The sequence below is a fragment of the Taudactylus pleione genome, unplaced genomic scaffold (genome assembly GCF_031769625.1).
Source record: "Taudactylus pleione unplaced genomic scaffold, aTauple2 ptg000089l, whole genome shotgun sequence".
NCBI classification, from domain to species: Eukaryota; Metazoa; Chordata; class Amphibia; order Anura; family Myobatrachidae; genus Taudactylus; species Taudactylus pleione.
The window spans coordinates 16,083,015-16,110,622 of NW_028284491.1; the positions used below are offsets into that span (position 1 = coordinate 16,083,015).

Below are 27,608 nucleotides of genomic sequence, written 5' to 3' on the forward strand. Positions count from 1 at the left end.
AAGCCCACAAGGAATTGCCCTGATCATTTCCACTATCTTTGAGCTAAGAATGACATATTGCTTTTTATCCTAGCTTGGTTGTACAGTATGTGCTGAGATAGATCATGAGAGTACATTTCTTTTTTAATGCATATTTTTTCACTTATAAATGCATGATACTCAACTACTAGGTGACCTAGAAAGGGGTAAGTTTGACAATATAGGTATTATACTGGTGATAATGGTAAATAGTATATACAGTAGTACATGAAAGAAATATTAAATGGTTTTGGGCTGTGATTAATATGTTTGTTGTTTTTTTTTTCAATATTTACAAGCATGATGGTGCTTGTACAGTAATTCCAGAATAGCTGTCACATTCTTGGATTATCAACAAAGATTGCATCCATATTAGTATAGGAGTGTCCTCAGTGTAAGAGTGCAGACCACAGTGTAATGCAAGGATTTTGTGGTCTGTGTAATGATATTAATGTACACAGCAGTGAATATACTGTACTGGCATATTTATCATAGGGCAAAAAGCTCTATAGTGTTTTTTCACTTCACCCAAAATACCAAAGGTATACTGCCACCAAATGCTGCAAATTGCAAACCACAACTCATTCATTCATCCATCGTTTATAATAGGAATAAACTGGTCAATGTGCTACCTAGGCTAGGACTGTATATTTCTCATCACTTTTTCAACTAGTACAATGTGTTGAGGTCAGGAGTGTTCATTATGACTATGCCAACCAAAGGGGCATTTGAAACACCTATGCACCTGCCTGTCAGTCACAGTGGCTTATTTAGAGTTGAATACATTTAGGTTCTGATTATATAAAAAAGATGTACGGAATGACAGATCTATTGATATAATCTTCTGTGGCCGATCACCAGGCCTGAGCTCTTTATGTGTGTCAGAACCCCTGTACAGAGTCCCCTCTAGAGAAAATCAACACAAGACCACCAGTTTCTGTGTTCTAAGATTTCTCTGGCTATAATTGTGTGTCATACAATCTTATAAGCATAGTAAACTCACATTGCAACATAAGCAGTTTTTCCCAGTACATCTCAGTATAAGCACTCATCGTTAGTATTCATTATGTTATTATCTATACTTGAAGGAGAGAAGAACATATTGTTAGGGAGGCAAGGGGAGTAAGCATGGGAGCAGACATACAGTATTATGGCCGGTACATTACAATCTCTCTCTATTCTATGAAGGTCACCAATCCTTGTCTCTAGCTGAATTCAGAATACATACTCTTATGAATAACTCTTATAGGCATTCACCATCCTGTTACAAAATGGAGTCTCATGTGGATAGCTTAAGATCAACTTTCTCAGGAAAAAAGCATACTTACATAGGTAAGGGCAGGATGCAAAACCAAATGCTAAATAACTTTAAAGTACCCACATTGATTGCAGAAGGTTATGCATTGTAGTAGCAGTTGTCTGTACTTGCTCCATCATTGTATTACCATGACAGACAGAGTGAAGAGAGGCATCAGGCCATTATGCAGAGTTTTTCGGTGCACTTGCCCCTATCCATACACTTAAGTTGCAACTTGTCATCATTATCATCAGGTCGCGCTTGCACCATATAATAAGTATAACAGGCCTATTTACGCTTCTGCCCAACTCTGCATAGCCCGCAGTGCACACTCACTAACCAATGCCTATGCCAGAAAGTGCTATTGCAACCTAGTTACGCCTTTTCAGTCTCAAGTGGAGATGCGCTTGCACTGTATATAACTCTGCTTCACCTGTAGTTGCATACACCCAGTTGCAGAGCATGCACAGTGTGTAACCACATTACACACTTCGCTAATGGACATTCACTCATCTCTGCATCGGGCCCATCTTGTCTATAATAAGACAAACAGGCTGCATCCCCTATGTCATTCCTCCCAGGACTGTTGGCAGGTTGGGGGAGCTGACGAGCATATGGCCCCCTAATCCTCCATTCATACCCCTTTTACACTAACCGAACAACCCGGGTTATTGCCAAGTTGATCCGGGTCGGGCCTGATTCAGAGCCGGACGCTCTGACAGAGCACTCGCTCTGAATCAGGGCCGGCCTTCTGTTTTTTTTCGAACGGCCTCCTGGCCGCTCGCATAGCTGCAGGTGACCAGCGAGCAGCCATGATGATCGGCTTTGCGACGAGACCCTTGTGGTAGGGTCTCGTTGCCGCAAGCCCCAGAGAGCTTTCGGCTCTAACAGAGTCGAAAGCTCTCCCACTGACATCACTTGTGATGTCAGTGGGGCCGGCCCCAGACGGTGGGCGTTCCCATGGGAACGCCTCCATCTGGGTTGCCACGACCCCGCCCCGCCCATTAAAGGGGGCGTGCTGTCAGTCAACATCAACAGCACGCCCTCTTTGGTACGAGACCCGGAGCGACGGATTGCCCGTCGCTATCCGGGTCTCGCGCATGTGCACGACGGAGCCGGCTCCATCGTGGGCATGCGCACTGGGCCACCATCAACCCGCTGGCGAGTGCATAGCGCTCGCGAGCGGGTCCGAATCAGGCCCTCAGTGTGAACAGCTCCCAAGAAAATAACCCGGCACAATTTGCCCGGCAATCTTACACGGGTTGAAAGCAGGGTTGAAAACGGGTTGTTCCCGGATCATGCGGCAGTGTAAACTGGTTGCTCGCCAGATTATTTGACCCGGCTAGCTCCGAAAGACGCTGATTGGACCTTCTGGGGCACTGGCCAATGATGCCATTTTTCAGTGCCCTGCAGAGAGAGACAACACATGCGGCCATCACTTGCCTGCCTAACCTCCTGCACCACAGCAGCCTGACCAGCCTGACCAACAGCCACAACAGCAGGCAGACACAGAGCCTGCCACAGCCAGAGCTGCAGCCTGCACCACAGCCTGACCAGAAGCTACAAATGCAGGCTGATACACAGCCTGCCACAGACAGAACTGCAGTCTGCCATCATTGCTGCAATGCTGTGAGCAGTCCCCACCTCTCCCTTTTGTTGCCTTTTGTGATCTCATCTTTGTCAGCCCTTAAAAAAGTCAAATTTTAATGACATCTGTAAGGAAAAGCAAGGATTGCCCGGGTTCAGTGTAAACGGGGCCAACCCGGGAACAACCCGGGTCGAGTTGCAGTGTACACGAGGTCTGAAGCCGGGTTCGACCCGGGATTGATCAGTGTTCAAATTCCCGGGTCGGACCCAGGATTTTGGTGTAAAAGGGGTATTACAGGGTAGAGAAAACGCTGGACGGGTAATAGATGTTTAGGGGGAGATTTATCAAAGCTTGGAGAGAGATAAAGTGGAGAGAGATAAAGTACCAACCAATCAGCTCCTAACTATCATTTGTACAGACTGTGTTTGAAAAATGAAAGGAGTTGATTAATTCGTACTTTATCTCTCTCCAAGCTTTGATAGATCTATCTCCTCCTTAGTATAGTTACCGTGCTACAGTAAATAAAATGTCATATGCCCCAGTGTCATCTAGTGCTTGTAGTGATCTCCAATATATTTAGATATTTAAGGTTTTACGTTGAATTAACCTTTGTTATTTTTATTTGCAAAAGTTTTTGTCCTGTGTATGCATAGGTCAGATTACATAGCACACTTTCTGATAACATTGGGCCTGATTCAGACCCACTCGCAAGCGGCTGTCCGCTCGCAAGTGGGTCGATGTTGTGCACTGCGCATGCGCACGATGGCGGGAGCTCCGTCGTGCGCATGCGCCAGACGCGACGAGCGAAGGACTTTCCTTCGCTCGTTGTGTCTGATCAAAGGGGGCGTGCTGTTGATGTTGATTGACAGCACGCCCCCTTAGGTGGGCGTGCCGGGGGCGTGCCTCCCTGACGGGGGCGTTCCCAAGGGAATGCCTACCATCAGAAGCCGGCCCACTGACATCACTAGTGATGTCAGTGGGAGTGATTTTGGCTCTGATAGAGCCAAAATCACTCCGGGCCTTGCGGTTGAAAAACTCAACCGCAGGCTCCGGCTCGCAGTGGCGATGGTCGCGATGGTCAAGACCATCGCGGCCATCAAACTGCACGCTCGTATAGGCTGTGGGTGGTGACCCACAGCTATACGAGCGTCCAGGAGGACGCTCCATAATTATGGAGGACGGCCCTCATTCAGAGCGTGCGCTCTGCTCAGAGAGTACGGCTCTGAATGAGGGCCATTGTCTGTCTCTCTCTACTTAGGGTCCTCTCCAGATAATAAAGTTTAGATGATGTAAAAGAGTTCTTATTAAATCTCAAAAGGGCCACACATTATTCTTAATCTTGGCAGTAATTTAAATGAATGCAATTAATCAATGAAAGAGACACCTATCTGCAGGGGCGCCGAGAGGGGGGTGGAAGCGGGTACAATTTACCCTGGCCCGGGCTTCCAGAGGGGCCTGGCGCCGCCCCCCTCCCTTCCTCCCTCCTCCTTCCTTCTGCAGCAGCCAGAGCGTGTGCTGGGATGCAGTGGGAGATTGCTCACGGTTGCTAAGCAGCAGCCACAGCAATCTCCTATGCCTGAGGGGGGGAACGATCACACTGATCGCGCCCCCCCTGGCTTTGCGCCTGGCTGAGGGGTGTTGAATCGTAAATAAACCTTTAGTACATTCCTGCCTATAAACCTCTAAGATTCACCTGCCTAGAACCTCTAAGACAAAACCTGCCTATACCTTAGCGCTGTGTTTAATTATACCATTAATAAAACTCTAAGACAGTTGAATAACGGTCCAATGCGCTAAATATTATTATTCAGGTAAAAGTACAGATGTTACCACGCCACAAACATTAGGTCATAAGGTACAGTCAATACATATGCGTGCGCTCTGGGACCAGATACCGGCATCAATAATGAGACCTCCGTCGAACAGCATAACAGGGACACCGCAGACTGGCATCTTGTTTCAGAGCACTCACATATATACCCGTACTGGGATAAGCATTACAATAGAATACATTGGCAGGTTCTCATTGGTTCCTCTTCTTGCTTCTTCCGTTACGGTACAATTCATAGGTCAGTGCAAAGACACAACCCAGCCTCTAACAGCCTGATTGTGTTCACCTTCCCGCTGCATAATAAATCTAATCTAACTATGGCATACAACATTTCAAGAAGTTATTCTCTCTAACATTCATATTTCATAGCCGCATGTTCTGATCTTCTCACCGATGCCACCGGAACGCTGTGGGAACAAAGTAGATCAGTACGGCACCAAACACGGTCCAATTGTCATTTACTAAGCCATAGTTACAGAAAACATTCATTTCTTTATATGCTAGCATTGCGACTAAAAAAAGTAATAATTATCCTTTTTGCGTTACGGGACCATTGCTTTTAAATGTGTATGCGGGGAGAAACAGCACTGAATTGTGTTGTGCATCTGAGGGTCTGTGGGGCACTCAGCGAGCAGCACTAAGCTGGAAGGGCATCTATGTGTGTGTGTGGCCATGCCAGTATGATTTTGGGAAGGATCACTAAAAAGCTGACTGTGTTCTGTTTAACATTGTGTGTATGAGTTGCAGGGAATTTTGCTACTTTTCAAATATAAGTCTGTGTGTGATATTATACACGTAAGTCCATGCATGATGGGCCACATGCACACACACATATATATATATATATATATATATATACACACACACAAGCACACATGTATTTTTCTGATGTTTTTAAACTGCAATTGCAAAATGTGTTTATACAGTGAATTTAGTTCTCATACAGGGTGGAGGCTCCCAGCAGTGCAGTCGGAGCCTCACTCTTTATTCTGCTTGTTTTGGTTGTGGGGATGGACTCAATTGTGTAGCTCCATAGCTAGGCTACATTACAATTGCCACAGCTCATATATTCTTATGTAAAACTGCTCATAGCACCACGGTATATTGTGTCGTGTTATGGTATAGGGATTTTCTCCAGGATGGGCTTTGTATAGGATTCCAAATGCTAATAAGTTAGTGTTTATGTGTTAAACACTGTCTGCCTGCGTTTGAGGGAAGGCTGACTATCTATTTTTTTTACAAAATAGTGCAGTGAGATTTTATCATGTTGGGAAGTAATTTTTATGTGTGCTGAAAACTGTCGGTATGTGTTGGGGAAGATTATTAAAAAGCTGTTCATGTTACTTTTTAGCAACTTTGCGTTGTGAGTAGCAAAATTGCTACTTTTATCAATTTTGCACTGTGGATTGTGTACTATGTATTTTTGACATAATGGAGCTTGTGTAAGCTTTCTTTTCTAAAATGGAGTCTTGCTGCCACTCACAAGATGGCGTCGTGCAGGTTTTCCTGATTGCCAAATAGATTCTGTCTTACCCAATTATTCGAATTCGACAGTCCACCCTTTGATAGCCAATCAAGCACTATCACAACCTATTCTGAATCTGTTTAGCCATGCATGAGAATATACCGTTCAATGTTATTATGGTATGACAGTGTGGTAATTTGAACCATTCTGATAATGCGTCTCCGGGAGGGACATAAAACTGCCCTCATACGCACACCGTGGATCCTTAAGGGATCATGGGAAAGATGTGGGGATGCACCTATCCTATAAGGAGACCCTTGAAAGGGGTTGGGAGTGCATTACCTAAGATTACTTAAAACAACATAAATGTTATATCCATGCATGACCACTCAAACTCAGGCTACATTGTTATACACTACATCATAACTCAGGATTGTAATACAGTTCTTCCTTATTATTGTTATTCATATTTTCACAACAATTTACTGTACTGAAATTGGACCGGCACTCCCCTGGTTTGGTATAGCACTCCTCCTCTTGATTTCACTCCATTACACCAGCATCAGCTCCCGCCTCCTCCATCTATCCTCCGTCACAAGAACCAGGAATCTCCAGATACACCAGTCATGATGGAAATTCTGAAAGAAGAGTACACACATGAACACAGCAGAACAGTTCTTTTGCTGTGACACTGATCTCCAATTTTCTTTTAGCTCAGGTTTCTCACTGTCACCTTTTAATTTTCCCGGAACAGGTTCGCAATTGCCACATCCTCATTATCTGCTTCAACTCTGCCCTGCTTCTCCACCGGTTGATTAACCTTTCTGCAGTGAGTGACATGGACCCAGGTATCTCTCTCGGCCACCTTCAAGGATGTGGCACTCGTCAACAGCACCTGGTACGACCCCTCCCATCGATCTATTAGGCAACCTGAGCGTAAAAAATTTCGGATCATAAAATATTCTCCAGGTTTGACATCATGACAGTTTATCTCTGGCATATCGGGTGACAACAATTTCAATTTCTGCTGTTGTTGCTGCAACTGTTTGCTCATTGTTATAAGATACTTAACAGTGACTTCGCTGTTACTCTTCAGGTCTTCCTGTGGGCTTATAATTAAATGAGGTTGTCTACCAAACAGTATTTCAAATGGGGACAGATTAAGTGGAGGCCTAGGAGTGGTCCTTATGCTATGTAGGACCAAAGGTAGTGCTTCTGGCCATGCTAGTCCAGTCTCAGCCATGATCTTACTTAATTTGTTTTCAATAGTGCCGTTCACTCTCTCCACCTTGGCACTGGCTTGGGGTCGATATGGGGTGTGGAGTTTGCTATCAATACCCATCAATTTACACATTATCTGGAAGACATCCCCGGTGAAATGGGTACCCCTATCACTTTCAATCATTCTAGGGATACCATACCTGCATACAAATTCCTGTACAATCTTTTTAGCAGTGAATACAGCAGTATTAGTGGCCGCTGGGTATGCCTCTACCCAATTAGAAAATACATCGGTACAAACTAACACATACTTGAGATTCCTGCAGGGTGGTAATTGGATGAAATCAATTTGTATTACCTGGAAAGGACCGTCAGTCGGGGGAATGTGGGATGGTTCGGTAAGGATCTTTTTTCCTATGTTCTTCCTCAAACAGGTCAGACAAGACATTGCTCTCTTTTCCACTTGTGAAGAAAAACCCGTTGCGCACCAATATGCCTTCACTAACTTACACATACCTTGTTTTCCCAAGTGAGTCAGTCCGTGCGCTGCCTCTGCCAGGCTTGGGTAATACACCTTAGGTGCCACTGGCTTGCCTTGTCCGTCCCTCCAGGGTCCAGAGGGCTCTTGCCCACATCCCTTAGACTTCCAGGTTGCTTTCTCTTGGGTAGAACTCAAATTTTGCATCTCAATTAATTTCTGCATGTCAACTGTTTGGAAAACTATTACTGGTTCTATGGATACATTTGTTTTTAAACCTGTTGCCCACTTGGCAGCTTGATCCGCCCTGTTGTTGCCCAATGATACCTGATCTTCCTCATATGTGTGGGCTTTACACTTTATTACTGCTACCATTTTGGGCAACTGAATTGCTTTTAATAATCCTTTTATGTGTCTGGAACGTGCGACTGCTGTGCCTGCTGCTGTCATAAAATTTCTCAGACGCCATAGAGCTCCGAAATCGTGAACCACCCCGAACGCATACCTAGAGTCAGTGTAAATGTTGGCAGATTTTCCTGCTGCCAATTCACACGCTCTTCTCAGTGCTACTAACTCTGCCACTTGGGCTGAGTGAGGAGGACCAAGAGGTTCAGCTTCTATGATGTATGTGTCATCTACAACAGCATAACCTGTACATAACTCACCTGTGTCCGTTTGTCTATGACAACTCCCATCCGTGTAAAATGTCACATCTGCATTCTCTAAAGGTATGTCACGTATGTCAGGCAGGGCCGGATTAACGGGGGGGCATTGGGGGCACATACCCCCGGGCCCCCCTCAGAGAGGGCCCCCCGCTACCAGCCGCAGATCAGATCCAATTTATCCCTCCGGGCCGCCACCGCGTTTAACAGCACAGGTGAAACGGCAGCCAGGCCAGCCCAGTAGCAGCCGGCCATTCACTGTTTAAACACCATCCTGACAGCCCCCGCCGGCGCCGCAGAGCAGCACTGGGTTGCCAGGCAGGAGATGGACCAATGACAAACTACGTTGTTGCAGCCTGTGCAGTAACTGGCTGGCGTCGCGCGTAGACTGCAGGGAAGAAGAGGGCAGGACTTGAAAGGGAGGTGCGGACGCTGTGCAGCTACAGCCGCATATGGATGCACAGGGGTGCGTGCAGGTGGAAAATGCAGCAGTTCAGCTGTTGAGGACAAGACCGGCTGTCAGCATCTCATCATAAAAGAAAAAAAGTAAGAGACAGTGTTGAACAGTTTTTTTTTTAAACCAAATAAAAATGAATTAAATAAAGGCACTGGGTCCATTGGTTTTAAATGTGTGTGTGTGTGTGTGTGTGTATGTATATATATATATATATATATATATATATATTAATAAATATATATATATATATATATATTTATTTTATGTATGTGTATATGTAAATTTGGAATTCCGGCACTCACTGGTATGATGCAATGTATTATGTATACTTGCCAAGTGTGTGAGTGTGTGTGTGTATATATAAATATATATATATATATATATGTATGTGTGTGTGTGTATGTATATATATATATATATATATATATATAGGTATATACAGTATAGAGATATATATATATATTATTAACATGCAAATGGTCCTGCACTCCAGGCAATAAGGATATTCCTGACCGGTGCCCTCATAGCAGAAAAGCGGCATATACGGATATAGGGTGCGGCACTCGGTACAATAATCAAGCAGAGACACAGTAATAGCAATCAACTTGTCCAACACTGAAACGTTGATTTCTATTACCGTGTCTCTGCTTGATTATTGTACTAAGTGCCGCACCCTATCTCCGTATATATATAATATATATATATATATAATATTAAATATCTATATATAAGCAGGTGAAAATAACGCATTATGCATCCATCTAGCCAATGTTTCAGGACACTCCGGTCCTTTTGTCAAGGGAATATATAAATAATTTAAAAAAAAAATATATATATATATATATATATATATACATACATACATATTCTATCTGAGAAGGGGATGTTGTCAGGAAGCAAACGGTGTAAATGGCAACCGCCAGCTTCCTGACTCTCTAATCCCGGCAAGGTACTAAAGGCAGGCGTCGAAAACTCGACGCCTGTAATTAGACCTACGCCAGAAGACCGACGCTCGGCATACCGAATAGCCACGGAGGGGGAGGGTTAGGTTAGGGGCTCCCGGGGGGGGACTTAGTGTTAGGCACACCCCCAGGAGGGTTAGGTTTAGGCTAGGGGAAGGGGGAGTTAGGATTAGGCACCCCCGAGGGGAGGTTAGGGTTAGGCACCCCCCCGAGAGACTTAGGTTTAGGCTGTGGAGAAGGGGGGGTTAGGGTTAGGCACTTGGGGGGGGGGTTAGGGTTAGGCACTTGGGGGGGGTTAGGGTTAGGCTTAGGGGGTAAAATTAGGTTAGTTAATACTTACCATTTGTAACGGGTTGCCGTTGTCGGGAATTGAACCATCGGCCATGCGGCCGGCGGTAATACCTACTATACCCCTGACAAGAGACCACCTGTGCAATGTCAGCCACTACACATTGTGAGTCTCGAACAACATTTCAATAATTGCGGTACTGCCGCAATTATTATCGATCCAACTCACAGGGGATATTTTAATTTTTAATTAAAATATCCTCGCTATGTACAACGGGGAACTCGCAGGGACAGCGTTGCACTAACCGCTATTCCTGCGAGTTATATCCCCGGCATTTAGGGGAAATCTGTCAAAGAAGGGAAAAAGATTGGGCAGTGTCAGCTTCGGTAGCCGGCCGGGGGCTGCAGGGGAGAGATAGAAAGATCTCTCTCCTGCCCCTGGAGGCTTACAGTAGTTTACACCATCTGAGAATGGTGTAAACTACTGGTGCTAAACTCCGAAAAGTTTTGCTTTTTGGAGTTTAGTACATACGGAGCAGGTTGTAGTCCCCATTGATAATAATGGAGACTACGATCTGAAGCGCTAATTAGCACATTGCTGGAGATTTCTGTGAAATCTCCTGCATTGTGCTTTTAGTACAAAGGTACACTACATAAAATTATGCTGAAACTAAGAAACTACAGTTTCTGCATAATTTTATGTAAAAAATGGCTTGATACTTAAGCCCCTATATATGTGAAGTTTGGCACTCTGGAAAAGAAACAGTATGCTGTAGTGCCCTCCTACTTTAGTAGAAGCAAATAGGTATCCTGTATAAAAAAAAGAAGCATCACTCCACAAACTTTTAAATTAGTGTAAATCTGTACCCTGAGGAAAAGACCCTTTGGGCTATTTCACACCTGCCAGTTTTGCCAGCTGTAAAATTTAATTAAACATGGAAGCGGGTGGGTACTTTCAGACAGCACGGTCGCCGTGTTACAACTGGGAATATCCACCGACAAGGACGGCTGCCGTGTCGTGTCCGTGCCATCCCTGCATGTAAGTAAGGCACAAATTACAATGTTGCCTTTCACACACACCGGCTTGTACCCGCCCACAACTCGATCTGCTGCTGCGCATGCCTACTGCATTAAAAAAACCAACCACACAGTAAAAATGGCTTAAAGCCCTTACATGTGAAAGGCACTGATTGCCTGAAAAAAAACGTCCAGCTTTGGACAGTTTTTTGGGCCGGCTGGGCAAAACCTGCAGATGTGAAATAGCCCTTAGAGGTCTTGAAATAACGTTAACTATTAATACAGATTTATACTATTTTATACAGACTAAAGTCTGTGGAGTGCAGCCTCTTCCTTTCTACAGGATACCTGTATGCTATATATAATATTTATGTTTGTGAGTGTAAATATAAATTATAGACGTGTGCTATGTTCAAAGTATGCTGATTCCTTGGTTACATACATTATATATTCCAAATCCAATATTCCAACCTCACATCCGGTATGGGACTGTATATGAGCACCAATGTCCTTCAGATACTGTATATGGTTTGAATCGTTTCCATGGAAAATAAGATAGTACTGTATAGTGGCAACGTGAATGTAATGTAAATGTGGGTGTACAGGAAAACTGTACAATATAGAAATTGAACTACAGTAGTTGTGTTAATGTTTATAGTACATTTCCAATATTAGTAGAGTTAGAATGTGGTCATTTGGCTTTTAATATAAGAATGAAATACTAAATAGGATTATTTTCCTTATAGCAGTTAATTATGGTCCTATATATCAGAATACATTTTAACTATCAACCTCTGAAAATATTTAAGTTTTGGAAGTGCAGAGAAGCCTTGTTTTACATGAAGGTGATGTGTTTAATTGTATTTTGACATATGTTACTGCTTTGTATATTAATGAGGTGCTAAGTAGTGACTGGTTGCTGGCGCCGATAAGAGATGGTGTACGTTATTTAAGCCAGCCATCTTACAAAGCTCTTAAGGAAAAGCATTAGGGTGTGGCTTAGTGAAGTTGCGATTTTGCCCCGGATTTCTTCCCTGTACCTTTGATAAACATGGTCCTGGCATGCTGCAACTGTTACTGATAGTCAGCGCTGTGGTTTGTGTCCCTGGCTGGTGCAGGTGCAGCTATGTTGAGAGATCTCCAGTGTGGTATATTGAGCCATGTGGTATTAAGCTCACACTGTTCGTTTAATGGTACAAGCATAACTGTTAGCAGTCTGCTTTTTTAGAGATTTTATTATAAATAAAACTTGTATGCACTATGGAGCGCCCCCTGTGCTTCTTTTTGATCTCTCTCTCTCTCTCTCTCTCTCTCTCTCTCTCTCACATATCTATATCTCTCTCATATCTCTCTCTGGTCTCTAACTCTATCAGATTTCTCTCTCGCTCTCATATGTATCTATCTATCAATCTACAGTGCATCCGGAAAGTATTCACAGCGCATCACTTTTTTGTCCTCAAAATTCTACATACAATACCCCATAATGACAACGTGTAAAAAGTTTTTTTTAAGATTTTTGCAAATTTCATTTAAAAACCCCCCCACTAAGATATCACATTTACATAAGTATTCACGGCCTTTGTCATGAAGCTCAAAATTGAGCTCAGGTGCATCCTCTTTCCACTGATCATCTTTGAGATGTTCCTACAGCTTAATTGGAGTCCACCTATGGTAAATTCAGTCGATTGGACATGATTTTGAAAGGCTTACACCTGTCTATATAAGGTCCCACACTTGACAGTGCATGTCAGAGCACAAACCAAGCATGAAGTCCAAGGAATTGTCTGTAGACCTCCGAGACAGGATTGTCTCAAGGCACAAATCTGGTGAAGGTTACAGAAAAATATTTGCTGCTTAGAAGGTCCCAATGAGCACAGTGGCCTCCATCATCTGTAAATGGAAGACGTTCGGAACCACCAGGACTCTTCCTAGAGTTGGCCGTCCATCTAAACTGAGCGATCGGGGGAGAAGGGCCCTAGTCAGGGAGGTGACCAAGAACCTGATGGTCACTCTGTCAAAGCTACAGCATTCCTCTGTGGAGAGACGAGAACCTTCCAGAAGGACAACCATCTCTGCAGCAATCTACCAATCAGGCCTGTATGGTAGAGTGGCCAGATGGAAGCCACTCCTTAGTAAAAAGCACATGGCAGCCCACTTGGAATATGCCAAAATGCACCTGAAGGACTCTCAGACCATGAGAGGCAAAGATTGAACTCTTTGGCGTGAATGCCAGGCGTTCTAATTGGAGGAAACCAGGCATCGCTCATCACCAGGCCAATACCATCCCTACAGTGAAGCATGGTGGTGGCAGCATCATGCTGTGGGGATGTTTTTCAGCGGCAGGAACTGGGAGACAAGTCAGGATAGAGGGAAAGATGAATGCAGCAGTGTACAGAGACATCCTGGATGAAAACCTGCTCCAGAGCACTCTTGACCTCAGACTGGGCCGATGGTTAATCTTTTAGCAGGACAACGACCCTAAGCACACAGCCAGGATATCAAAGGAGTGGCTTCAGGACAACTCTGTGAATGTCCTTGAGTGGCTCAGCAAGAGCCCAGACTTGAATCCGATTGAACATCTCTGGAGAGATCTGAAAATGGCTGTGCACCGACGCTTCTCATCCAACCTGATGGACCTTGAGAGGTGCTGCAAAGAGGAATGGGCGAAACTGCCCAAATATAGGTGTACCAAGCTTGTGTCATCATATTCAAAAAGACTTGAGGCTGTAATTGCTGCCAAAAGTGCATCAACAAAGTATTGAGCAAAAGGCTGTGAATACTTATGTACATGTGATTTTTTTAAGTTGTTTTTTTTTTTAATTAAATTTGAACAAATCTCAAAAAAAACTTTTTACACGTTGTCATTATGGGGTATTTGGTGTAGAATTTTGAGGAGAAAAATGAATTTATTACATTTTGGAATAAGGCTGTAACATAACAAAATGTGGAAAAAGTTACGCGCTGTGAATACTTTCCGGATGCACTGTATATCTATCTATCTATCTATCTATCTATCTATCTATCTATCTATCTATCTATCTATCTATCTAGCTATCGTTAATGCAGAAAAAGATATCGGCACTCCAAACATATTTGTTACATAAATTATTAGCAACATTTAGCCAGTGTTATACTGTAGTATATATGCATGTATAATAACTAGTATTTATTAGTCTTATAACTTTGTTATTCTTACACTAAAATGTAATTGTGTGAATGTTATAGAGTGTGGTTGTGTTTATACAGCAATACTTGTATGTAAATCCTTGAAGTTGTTGGTGCAAGGCAAATCTAGATATAATACATTAGACCCTGTCAGACACAATAATAGCACACAGTGTTTTAAAAAAGCAAAGGCCCTCTTTCAGAGGCGCTCGCAAGAAGCGAGCGCTCGTTCTGAATGAGGGCGACCGCTTGTATTTTTTAGTGCGGCCTCCTGGTCGCTAGCTAAGCTGTGGGTTGCCACCCACAGCTTTAGCGACCGACCAGGATGATGTTCGCGATGGCCAAGACCATCGCGACCATCGGGGCTTGCGACGAGACCCTAAGGTTGGGTCTCGGCAACCGCAAGCTCCAGGGAGCTTCCTGCTCTGATCGAGCAGGAAGCTCCCCACTGACATCACTACTGATGTCAGTGCGGCCGCCCACAAAACGGCAGGCGTTCCGTCAGGAACGCCTCTGTGTGTGTAGCCACCCCCCCGCCCCGCCCACAAAATGGGGCGAGCTGTCGATCAACATCGACAGCCGCCCCTTTTGTAGTGAGCTCCGGAGCGAGAGAATTTCTCTCTTGCTCCGGGGCTTGCGCACACGCAGTGCGGCCGCTGCGCGTGCGCAGGGCCTAAACATCGACCCAGTTGCGAGCGCTCAGCACTTGCGACCGGGTCTGAATGAGACCCAATATCTTTATTAGCAGAAATACATACCTAAAATAATATCAAGCTGCCTTGCTATATATCTATTTCTATCTATCTATCTATCTATCTATCTATCTATCTATCTATCTATCTATCTAATTATTTTCCAGTTCTTCAAAATGCCAAAAAGACTTTTGGCATCAGGAGCTCAAAAGCGCAAACATGCAAAAGAGAAGAAACAAAGTACTAATGCAATCTTGGCAAAGATGCCTAAGTTAAATTATTTCTTCCAACCGAATATCTCTACTACCAGTCCAACCACATCAGAACTGCCCACCAGCCATTCAACAGAAATAACTGAACAACGTAATCTGAAGCGTACAGAGTCAAATATTTCAAAATCTGTTGAAGAAGGTGAAGACAGTGGACCTGAAAGTATTCACAGTAGACATTCAACAGAAGCAAATGAACAATGTAATCAGAAAGGAACGGAGTCAATCCTTTCAAAATCTGTTGATGAAGAAGGTGAAGAAATAGAACCTAGTTCTTTTGAAGGCAATGATGATGAAAATCAGCAATTTACAGAACATGGTGTATCTTCAACGAGTAAAGGTAATGAAGACCAGAGTTATGCTCTAACTAGACTGAGTGAATGCCAATCAACAGATCCTGCAGAGTGGTTTCCAATCAACTCTGCAACAGTTGATTGTTGGCTAAAACAAGGATTAGAGACCTGTCAAAATAAATGTGAGTCTGACAAATATCACAAGTCCTCACGCTACTACAAACCTTCTCCGGCCAGACCAAAAGGACATTATCGTTTCTTTAAAAACACCATGTTTTATGGACGCCGGCCTAATGGTGTAGTCCATCACAGAAAATGGATGTCATATAGTTCTTCAAAGGGTTCAATTTACTGTACTTATTGTACACTGATGGAAAGTAGAAAAGACAAGTTCTCACTTGCTGATGGATTCTCTTACTGAAAAAAAGCACAAGAGAAAATAAAAATCCACGAAGATAGTGATGCACACCGAAACTGCATTTTGCAAGCCCGTGAACGTGGTGAAAAATCAAGTCATATTGACAGCTATATGGAACGACAGTTCATGGACAGAAAACAATACTGGTGTGAAGTACTACGCAGAGTTGTAGCAGTTGTAAAATTTTTAGCAGAGAGAGGGTTAGCGTTTCGAGGGAGTGATGAGACCATTGGTTCAAAATATAATGGTAATTTTCTAGGGATCATAGAATTGATAGCTCAATTTGACCCTTTTCTGGCAAAACATATCCAAGACTTTGGAAACAGTGGACGCGGTAATGCAGGCTATCTATCATCAACAATTGTTGAAGAGTTTATTGAAATTATAGCAAAGCAGGTGACAAATCATATTGTGAAGGAGATTTCACTTTCTAAATATTTCTCAGTGTCGGTTGATTCAACACCAGATGTAACCCATGCTGATCAGCTCAGTGTTACTGTACGATATGTGTTGAATGGCATACCAGTTGAGCGTTTTCTCACATTTTTAAGGATTCATAGTCATAAGGCTGCAGATCTCACAGAAGACTTGCTGGAATACTTGAAGTCCGAAAATATTGATATCATGGATTGCCGTGGACAGACCTACGACAATGCAAGCAACATGGCTGGAAAATACTCTGGCATGCAAGCAAGGGTGAAGGAATCTAATCCTTTGGCTGTGTTTGTGCCATGCACGGCACATTCCTTAAACCTTGTTGGATCAAATGCTGTTGATTGCTGTGTAGAAGCTGTAAGCTTCTTTGGTTTTCTTTCAAATATTTACCAATTCTTTTCTGCCTCTACCCATCGTTGGTCTGTATTAATGAAACATCTGGGAAAGCAAGGACTCACAGTGAAGAATCTCTCAGAAACAAGATGGTCTGCTCGTGCAGATGCGACTGCTGCCTTAGCCAAAGGATACAAAAATATTCAAGATGCCCTTGATGAAATTGTTGATGATAAACAACAACCTGCTGCTACAAGACATGAAGCTGACACTTTGTCTCAGACGATGGATTTGCTAGAAATCGCATTCCTCTGTCACTTCTGGAACACTATTCTATCCAGATTTAATACAACAAGCAAAGCACTGCAATCCACAACTATTGATCTCAAGGTTGCTGTAGATTTACTAGAATCTCTTGGTTACTTTTTAGATTCACTACGTGAAAGTTTTGATACTTTGGAAAAGGAAGCACAAGCAGCATGTGGTATATCAGACTATAAAATAACTCGTACAAGAAGGAAAAAAAGGAATGTGGATTGCGTGGAGTCTGAAGAAACCGTATTTTCTGCAAGAGAGAAATTTCGTGTGGAGACATACTTGCACATACTTGATTGCCTCAAAATGGCATTGAATGATAGAATTGTTGCCTATTCTGTTATATACGATCATTTCAAAGTTGTGCTAAGATCTTGCAACATGACAGATGGAGAAATAATTGTAGAGGCTACCAAATTGGCTGAACATTATCCACTAGATCTAGACAAAGAAGTGTATCCTCAAGAAATGGTCCAGTTTGTACAGTTTGCCAATGTTAGGAGCTGTCACACACCTTCATCTCAAGCAAAGTTGCTGTATGAACAAAAGATTGAGGATGTTTTTCCTAATGTAGCTGTCTCTCTGAGAATCTACCTTTGTTTAATGGTCACAAACTGCTCAGGAGAACGTTCATTTAGCAAATTAACACTTATAAAAAATAAACTGCGATCGACAATGCGGGATAAGCGCCTAAAAGCATTAACTCTTCTAAGCATTGAAAGTGAACTGATGCGAGGAATTTGCTTTGAAACCATTATTGAAAACTTTGCACATGTTAAAGCAAGAAAACATAAGTTTTAATCTAGTATTATCCTATGGTTGTTGCATTTGTGTTAAAATGCATTTCAATGTTATTCCCTACAAGCGTGAAGTAAAATACAGTACCAGGTCACTCATTTTATATCTGTTAACATTTTGCACATCCTTTTGACATGCTTTCTTATTTGCACTTTTTATTTATACTTTGTTTTGTTTAGCTGCTGTTATATAGTCAGCAACGTTTGAATTGTTACTTTTCAATACTATTAAAAAAAACTGATTAAAAAATTGTTTATATTTTTTGTGTGTAAAATATTAAATTGTAATAAAAATTCCTTTTAAGAAAGAATCTTTAATATTTACCACCTAATTGTGCTGTTTTTCTCACTCTAGTGATTGATGACTCTATGCTTTTAATTTTAGACTTTAGGGCCCCCCTGTCTTAAGTGCCCCGGGCCCTCCAAAGCCTTAATCCAGCTCTGATGTCAGGTCTAGCGGTAAAGGTCTGGTTAAGATAATCCATACAATCATGCGTATCAATACCTTTGCAAAACTCACTTTCTACCAGAGACTCATCCTCCACCCTTTGTGCAGTCTTATGCACATACGGTAAGTACATTGCTGGATTTAATGAATTACACCGCTTTATAGTGATGTTTGAGGGTACTATTAGAGATAGTTCCCATTTGGTGAATCTAGCTAAGGATACGTGTCTGGTTTGGGCAGAGTTCAACAGGGCAGACACAGCATGTGGGGTATAGACAATCATATCATGGCCCAATACCACATCCTCACTTTTGCTGACCAATAGAGCCGTTGCTGCTACACTTCTCAAACAGGTTGGGAGTGATCTCGCCACAGTGTCCAATTGTGCACTGTAATATGCTACGGGCCTACTGGCATCCTCATGTTTGTTTAAGAAGGACACCTGCAGCACAACCATCAGCTTCCGTACAATACAAATTAAAAGGTTTTTCATAATCGGGTATCCCCAATGCAGGAGCTTTTGTCAGACTATCCTTAAGATTAAGGAAAGCCTGCTCTGATTCCTCAATGTGTATGACACGATCGGGCTTTGAGGAAGAGACTAATTCCTGTAAAGGTAAGGCCAAAATAGAAAAACCTGGGATCCACATTCTACAATATCCACACATTCCCAAGAAGGTACGGATTTGCTGTTGGTTACGTGGCAGTGTCATGTTTTGTATAGCCTGGATTCTATCTGTAGTGAGATGTCGCAGCCCCTGGGTTAGGCAGTGTTCCAAGTATTTAACTCTGGATTGGCACGGCTGTAGTTTGTCCTTAGCAACCTTGTGTCCTGTTTGCGAGAGATGAAGCAACAAAAGTTTAGTATCATTCAAACATGACATAAACGAGCCAGAACATAGCAATAAATCGTCTACATATTTAATTAGAACAGATCCATTGGCGGGTTGAAAAGACTGTAAATAATCGTGTAATGCCTGGGAAAAGATACTGGGGCTGTCTATGAAACCCTGGGGTAATCGTGTCCATGTGTATTGTACACCCCTGTATGTGAATGCAAATAGGTACTGACAGTCAGGATGAAGAGGTACAGAGAAGAAAGCAGAACAAAGATCAATGACAGTGAAATGGGTTGCATTTGGTGGAATTTGCATAAGGATGACAGCTGGATTTGGCACTACGGGAAATTGGCTCTCTACCACCTTATTAACCCCTCTAAGGTCTTGTACCAGCCTATAACCCCTCCCACCAGCCTTCTTCACTGGAAAAATGGGACTGTTGGCTACACTTGCTGTATGGACTAAAATTCCCTGCTGCAATAACCGCTCAATTATGGGATACACCCCTAACTCTACCTCCTGTTTTAGTGGGTATTGGGGAATTTTTGGGACTTGCCTTCCGCTTTTTAAATTTACCATTACAGGGCTTACGTTTGCCATTAATCCAGTGTCCTGTCCATCTTTAGTCCAAAGGGAATCTGGAATTAGGGACAACATTTCATCTACCTGTGATGGAGTTTCATTTAAAACTGTAGAGTGATACATTATCCTTTGAGGAGTGTCTAACATATCCCGTACCTCGTATTCCATTCTCTCTGGGATATCTAAAAATACACCATCAGGGGTGCAATATATAACACATCCCATCTTACATAACAAGTCTCTGCCCAGTAGGTTAGTAGGAGCTGCAGCAGCCAGGAGAAAAGAATGCCTGGTATGCAACGGCCCAATAGTAACCTCTGTGGACTTTGTTAAAGGATAATGTGCCACTTTACCTGTTACACCCATTGTTGGTACTGTCTCGTTGGTCACCTGCAAATTAACGGGAGATTTTAGCACTGACCTGGTCGCCCCTGTGTCTACAAGAAAAGGATATTCAGTACCAGCTACATCAACCATCATGACCGGATCTTCCCTAGTACTTCCCGTTAACCTGACCATCTGTAGACTACAGGTATGACCTGACCCCTAGCGTTGGCTACCATTCTCCAATAACACATTTACGGCTACAATTGGAGCTGGTGCCTGCTGAACATTTGCTGGCCTCTGTGCATATCTCTTATGGGGATATCTAGGTCTTCCCTGATGTGGGATCCCTACTCCTTTTACTGTACAGTTTCTACTTAAGTGTCCTGTTTGTTTACAGTTAAAACAGGTTCGTGTTTCGGGTGAAGACATGTGGTGTTGTGAGGTTTGCGCAGAGGGTAAAGGTGGTGGATATGGGTAAGGATAGGGAGGGTAAGGGTATTGTGGGGGATAAGAAGTTGGTGGATAGCCTGGGACCTGTGGTTGCATCGGGTTAGTGGGATAGAGTTGTGTTTGTTGTTGAGTGGGGTTAGTGAGAGCACATACTTGTTCAGAAGTGAGTGCGTGTGCAAGTGCAAGTGTGTCTGTTGGCTGTGATGTTACCGTCATTCCCTCCAGAGCTTGTATACTGACAGCCATTAGTTTCTCGCTCTGGGCTTCTCTCTTTTTGGAGATGTTCTTATCATGTTCAATGGCGGTTTCTATGAGGGTATCTATTGTAAGTCCCCGCCAGCCAGGCTGTGAGGTCTGAACCCGAGTTTTTAAACTCTCTTTCAGACCGTCCACAAGTACCGTAACTATCATCCCCCTGTGGTGAGTGCTATCTTTAATATCCTCTATCCCAGTGTACTGGGTGATAGCCTGCAGAGCCCGATCGCAGTAATCTTCTGCAGTCTCTCTTTCTGCTTAATGGTGAAAATTTTGTTCCAGTTAACTACTACTGGAAAATATATACCCAATTGAGTTACAATGCGGGAAATGTTACCTTTTTTTACTTGGTCTGTTAAGGGAACGTCATCATCCAATACACAATCCGTGATAAATTTTGTCATGTCGGTATTGCGTGGTAGACAGGCCCTTAACACCACACGCCAATCTTTATTAGTGGGTTCATGTGAACTACCCAAATTCCTCAAAAATCTTTGACATTTGGCTAATTCCTTTTTGGGATCGGGGAAATCATGGAATTTAGTTCTGCTCTTGTCCAAGGACAATGCATTACTACTTCCCTAGTGGGCACTACACCGTTTGCGTCTGCATTTCCATTTGGAACAGTTATTGTCCGAATGGGATGCAGACCGGTAGCGCTGCTACCTTTGACCTGGTTACCTGGCTGGGGGTTTAGTCTGCTGCTGCGTATGGTATGAACAACTTCCTCTACGGGTGCAGAGGGCATTAACGCTTCCCTTGCTGTTACCGATGGAGATGGCGGCACCACTCGTGATTGTGGTGATGCAGCATCTATCATCTGCACAGCATGGGAAATGGCAGACATTACAATAGGCTCATCATCCGCATCATGAACATTTTCTTTATAATTGCTTAAGAGAGGGTACAAGTTGCTTGTTACATTTTTATAGGTATCTTTTTTATTGACTGCACCTACACCCCCATCCACATAGGGCGGTGGTGGTGCGCGTGAACCATCTGTACTACCTTCTGCGACGCTACCTTGCAGTGCGTGTGTCCACGGCTCTATTTAGCGGCTCCGGCGCATTGCCCGAGACTGTGCCCGCGACGCCTGTTTGTGTCGCAGGTACATTCTTCAGCCACATTTCCCCCTCGTGCTGCCACAGTTTTAAACATTCAAAATATTGAACCTTTTTCTCTCGGGAGCGCATCAAACTGATGTGACCCCGGACATTGTCTAACACATTTTTATCAAAACTACCAATTCTGGGAAACGGTCTAACACTCTTCCTCGTCATATTAAACCATAAATCACAATACCTTATTGCATAAGTACCGTACTTGGTATGCATGGTACGACGGGCTGATCCGATCGGCACCTCCATTAGCAGCACATCATTGTCTAACATCTCTACTGTTTGCGTGGCTCCCATTCTGAGACAACACACTTTTTTCCTGCGCAGAAAAATACACGTTAACCCAGATATTGGAAATAGAAAAAAATATGAAAACCTTAATGGCTTTGTTCAAACACGTGGCAGCACAACCGGAAGTGCATGTACGCAATTGTGCGACTAGTCGCATACACAGTGATGCGACCAGGCCCACATGTTATTACCTTAACGCTATTATGCGACTCCCTCTAAACTTTTATCAATGAGAGAAAACGACTTTTCTCTCCTTGTCCCTGGATTCTGATCAGCGCTTCCTCTACACAATAACCGGCAGTACGCTGTCAGCAACACTGTGGTAATGAAAGACTAATGCGTCTCTCAAAAGGCGCCTCCACCCTTTTGCTGAGAGAGAACTGACCGAGTGTTACCGTGTATCAGATAACATGATAAACCTACAAACCCCCAACTGTTGAATCGTAAATAAACCTTTAGTACATTCCTGCCTATAAACCTCTAAGATTCACTTGCCTAGAACCTCTGACAAAACCTGCCTATACCTTCTAAAACCACAAGATGTCGCTAATTAGCGCTGTGTTTAATTATACCATTAATAAAACTCTAAGACAGTTGAATAGCGGTCCAACGCGCTAAAGATTATTATTCAGGTAAAAGTACAGATGTTACCACGCTATGATCTAACAATGAGCGCAAAATAAATTCTACAAACATTAGGTCATAAGGTACAGTCAATACATACGCGTGGGACCAGATACCGGCATCAATAATGAGACCTCCGTTGAACAGCATAACAGGAACACCGCAGACTGGCATCTTGTTTCAGAGCACTCACATATATACCCGTACTGTGATAAGCAATACAATAGAATACGTTGGCAGGTTCTCATTGGTTCCTCTTCTTGCTTCTTCCGTTACGGTACAATTCATAGGTCAGTGCAAAGACACAACCCAGCCTCTAACAGCCTGATTGTGTTCACCTTCCCGCTGCATAATAAATCTAATCTAACTATGGCATACAACATTTCAAGAAGTTATTCTCTCTAACATTCATATTTCATAGCCGCATGTTCTGATCTTCTCACCGATGCCACCGGAAAGCTGTGGGAACAAAGTAGATCAGTACAGCACCAAACACGGTCCAATTGTCATTTACTAAGCCATAGTTACAGAAAACATTCATTTCTTTATATGCTAGCATTGCGACTAAACCAAGTAATAATTATCCTTTTTGCGTTACGGGACCATTGCTTTTAAATGTATGTATGCGGGGAGAAACAGCACTGAATTGCATTGTGCGTCTGAGGGTCGGTGGGGCACTCAGCGAGCAGCACTAAGCTGGAAGGGCATCTATGTGTGTGGCCATGCCAGTATGATTTTGGGAAGGATCACTAAAAAGCTGACTGTGTTCTGTTTAACATTGTGTGTATGAGTTGCAGGGAATTTTGCTACTTTTCAAATATAAGTCTGTGTGTGATATTATACACGTAAGTCCATGCATGATGGGCCACATGCACACACATACATACATACATATATATATATATATATATATAATATATATATATATATACACACAAGCTCACATGCATTTTTCTGATGTTTTTAAACTGAAATTGCAAAATGTGTTTATACAGTGAATTTAGGGCCTGATTCAGAGCCGCTCGTAAGCGGCCGCTCGTTCGTTCCGAGCGATGTTTGCACAACTGCGCATGCGTACGGATCGTAATATGCATGCGCGAACCAGTCAGTGCGGCCGAAAATCGTTTGTTCGCTAAATAGCAAATGCCTGCTATTTTGAGTGACAGGAGGAGGCGTATGTGGGTGGTAACAGGGGAAGGTGCTTGAAAACGGGGAGTGGAGATCCGAACGCAGGCGTGCTTAAAGGTCAAAACGGGCGTTTTAAGGGTCTGCATAATTAATACAGCAGCGTCATAAACCACGTCACTGGGTTATTTTATAGTCAGAACTGCTCGCAAGATTGCGGTAGGAAATACCAACCACAAGAATAGCGAGCAGTTCATACGCTGGTCGATGTACTCAATTAATCTAATAAATAGCGGACATGACGTAGAATGCGAGCAGCCAGGGGGCGTAGTTTTCCAAAAAACGACCGCATGTTTTGTTCGCTCGTTCAGACCTAGAGGCGTGAACAGACCGCAAAGAGCGAACGGTTCATTTGAATAGCCACCCCTTTTTTCTGAACGAGCGAGCGCAAATTGCGTCCGGCTCTGAATGAGGTCCTTAGTTCTCATACAGGGTGGAGGCTCCCAGCAGTGCAGTCGGAGCCTCACTCTTTATTCTGCTTGTTTTGGTTGTGGGGATGGACTCAATTGTGTAGCTTCATAGCTAGGCTACATTACAATTGCCACAGCTCATATATTCTTATGTAAAAATGCTCATAGCACCACGGTATATTGTGTCGTGTTATGGTATAGGGATTTTCTCCAGGATGGGCTTTGTATAGGATTCCAAATGCTAATAAGTTAGTGTTTATATGTTAAACACTGTCTGCCTGCGTTTGAGGGAAGGCTGACTATCTTTTTTTTACAAAATAGTGCAGTGAGATTTTATCATGTTGGGAAGTAATTTTTATGTGTGCTGAAAACTGTCGGTATGTGTTGGGGAAGATTATTAAAAAGCTGTTCGTGTTACTTTTTAGCAACTTTGCGTTGTGAGTAGCAAAATTGCTACTTTTATCAATTTTGCACTGTGGATTGTGTACTATGTATTTTTGACAAAATGGCGCTTGTGTAAGCCTTCTTTTCTAAAATGGAGTCTTGCTGCCATTCACAAGATGGCGTCGTGCAGGTTTTCCTGATTGCCAAACAGATTCTGTCTTACCCAATTATTCGGTTTCGACAGGGGCTCACAGCACCCCCTCCCCAGCGCGTGGTGCTGCAAAAGTATGTTTTTTTTTGTTTTGTTTTTTCTAGGGAGCGTGGCCACACCTCCCGTGATTAGGCCACACACCCTCCTTACCGGGGCCCGGCGGCGCTCTCTATGCCCCTTCCTATCTGTAATAATAAATCAACAGACTTTTTAAACAAGGTCTGTAAGTGGAGGATTTGGGGTCCGTAGTTCCACCTGGTGCCCATCACTGGCTAACAGTAATTATGTAATGAGAAAATACTTAAGTGAAACATACAAATATTTATTATCTGCACAGATCAACCTACAACTAAAGTAATCCAAATATACCTCTACATTTGGATATAGATCTACTGATCTACTGATACTGACATTCTAAACACTTCCCTCCATCAACGTCTTATTCTGGAAGCAATCTTGTCCCTATCATTTACTTTCTAATAATCTTTTATAGCAACTATAAAAAAAAAAAATCTATCATTTTTGGGTGCCCCAATTTAAGATACAGGGCCTGATTCAGACCCACTCGCGAGCGGCTGTCCGCTCGCAAGTGGGTCGATGTTATGGACTGAGCATGCGCACGACGGAGGGAGCTCCGTCGTGCGCATGCGCCAGACGCGACGAGCGAAGGAAAGTCCTTCGCTCGTTGTGTCCGATCAAAGGGGGCGTGCTGTCAATGTTGATTGACAGCACGCCCCCTTTGGTGGGCGTGCCGGGGGCGTGCCTCCCTGACGGGGGCGTTCCCACGGGAACGCCTCCCGTCAGAAGCCGGCCCACTGATATCACTAGTGATGTCAGTGGGAGTGATTTTGGCTCTGATAGAGCCAAAATCACTCCGGAGCTTGCGGTTGAAAACCTCAACCACAGGCTCCGGCTCGCAATTTCGATGGTCGCGATGGTCTCGACCATCGCGGCCATCACAAAGCACGCTCGTATAGCCTGTGGGTGGTGACCCACAGCTATACGAGCGTCCAGGAGGACGCTCCATGAAAATGGAGCCCGGCCCTCATTCAGAGCGTGCGCTCTGCTCAGAGCGTACGGTTCTGAATGAGGGCCACTGTTTCTTTTTCAAGTTTTTACACAATTTAAATAAAATACTGCATTCTTTTCTGTTCCTAGATTACAGTGTTTAACTATGACTATATTTTTTCTATTTTCTTCTCTACTGCAGTTGACAAGAAGGAGAAATTTGATTTTAGAGCATTGAGACTTGACTGGTTCCGGCTGCAGGTGAGAACCCTCATACAAGTTTCTTCTAACACACTGGACATCTTATTGACATTAAGGATCGAGCTCAAGATATTTAAAAAATTTTCGGGTGTGGTATAAAAGATAGACAATTAAATGGTCGACAATGTCTAGATAGACACCAGGGGACAAATGTAATAGGGTGAGAGTTTAAAAAATTTGAAAGTTTAGCAGTAACCTCTCACACTTTTTAAACTCGGCCAATGTAATAGAGTCCGAGAACATGCAAACTCGCATGTTTTTAGACTAAAAAAACTATCACGATTTAAACTCTCATTCAGATAAAATATCTGAATGAGAATTCAAATCGTGAGAGTTTTTTGTGCATAAAACTGAACCAATGTGAGAGCTTACTGCTAAACTCTCACATTTTCAAAACTCTCACCCTATTACATTTGGCCCCAGGCAATAGATCTTCAGGGACAAAAAGGTCAACAGGGACAAAAGGACGACACACTAAAGGTCAACGTGGAAGTAGATCGACATGAACAAATGGTCGACAGGTCAAAATGACACAAAAATGGTCGACATACAAATGGTTGACACTTTTTTTTCTAACCCTAATCTTCACCGGTCGACATGGTCATTAGGTCAACACTCATATGGTCAACATGCAAATGGTCGACACATGGTTTGTTTTGTTTTTTAGCCCTAATCTTTACCCTAACCCTCCTCTTGGTGCCTAACTCTAACCCTCCCTCCTGGTGCCTAACCCTAATAGTTGACGTAAGTGCCTCACCTTAACTGTTGGGGTAAGTACCTAACCTTCAGGTATGTACCTAACCCTAAAAAAAGTGTCGACCATTTGTGTGTAGACCATTTTCTTGTCACCCTTTTAACACCGTTGACCATTTGTACCTGCCGACCTATTGCCTGTCTAACATCTGGTGTCTATCTAGACATTGATGATCTATTAACTGTCTATCTATAGTCCAGATATGTGAGAGGTGGGTGCGGTGCAGTGCCTGCTGCCGTGCAGGTGTACGTCTGTTACTTACCTTGCGTCGCATCCTCTCACCTTCAGGCCGTGTGTTGAGCAGACGGTCCTGGAACTTCCAAATAGAACACGGACATGATGACCTAGGAGGAAGGAGACGAGGTGAGTACCGTCCTTCCTCACGTCGACCGACGCGCCCTACCGAACCGGGGAATAAATTCAGGTTTTAAGTGAAGATCATCATTGGCACTTTTGGCCT

At 43.3% G+C, this 27,608-nt stretch overlaps 1 protein-coding gene across 2 annotated transcripts in view; it reads left to right on the forward strand.

Moving 5' to 3' along the window:
* NCKAP1L (NCK associated protein 1 like) overlaps positions 1 to 27,608 on the forward strand; it is a 348,408-nt gene that overhangs the window by 111,939 nt on the left and 208,861 nt on the right. For both annotated transcript variants that reach the window (XM_088469297.1, XM_088469299.1), the window contains exon 15: positions 26,336 to 26,394. In XM_088469297.1, coding sequence (XP_088325423.1) covers positions 26,336 to 26,394 — 59 coding nt within the window. The remainder of the gene's footprint in view (positions 1 to 26,335; positions 26,395 to 27,608) is intronic.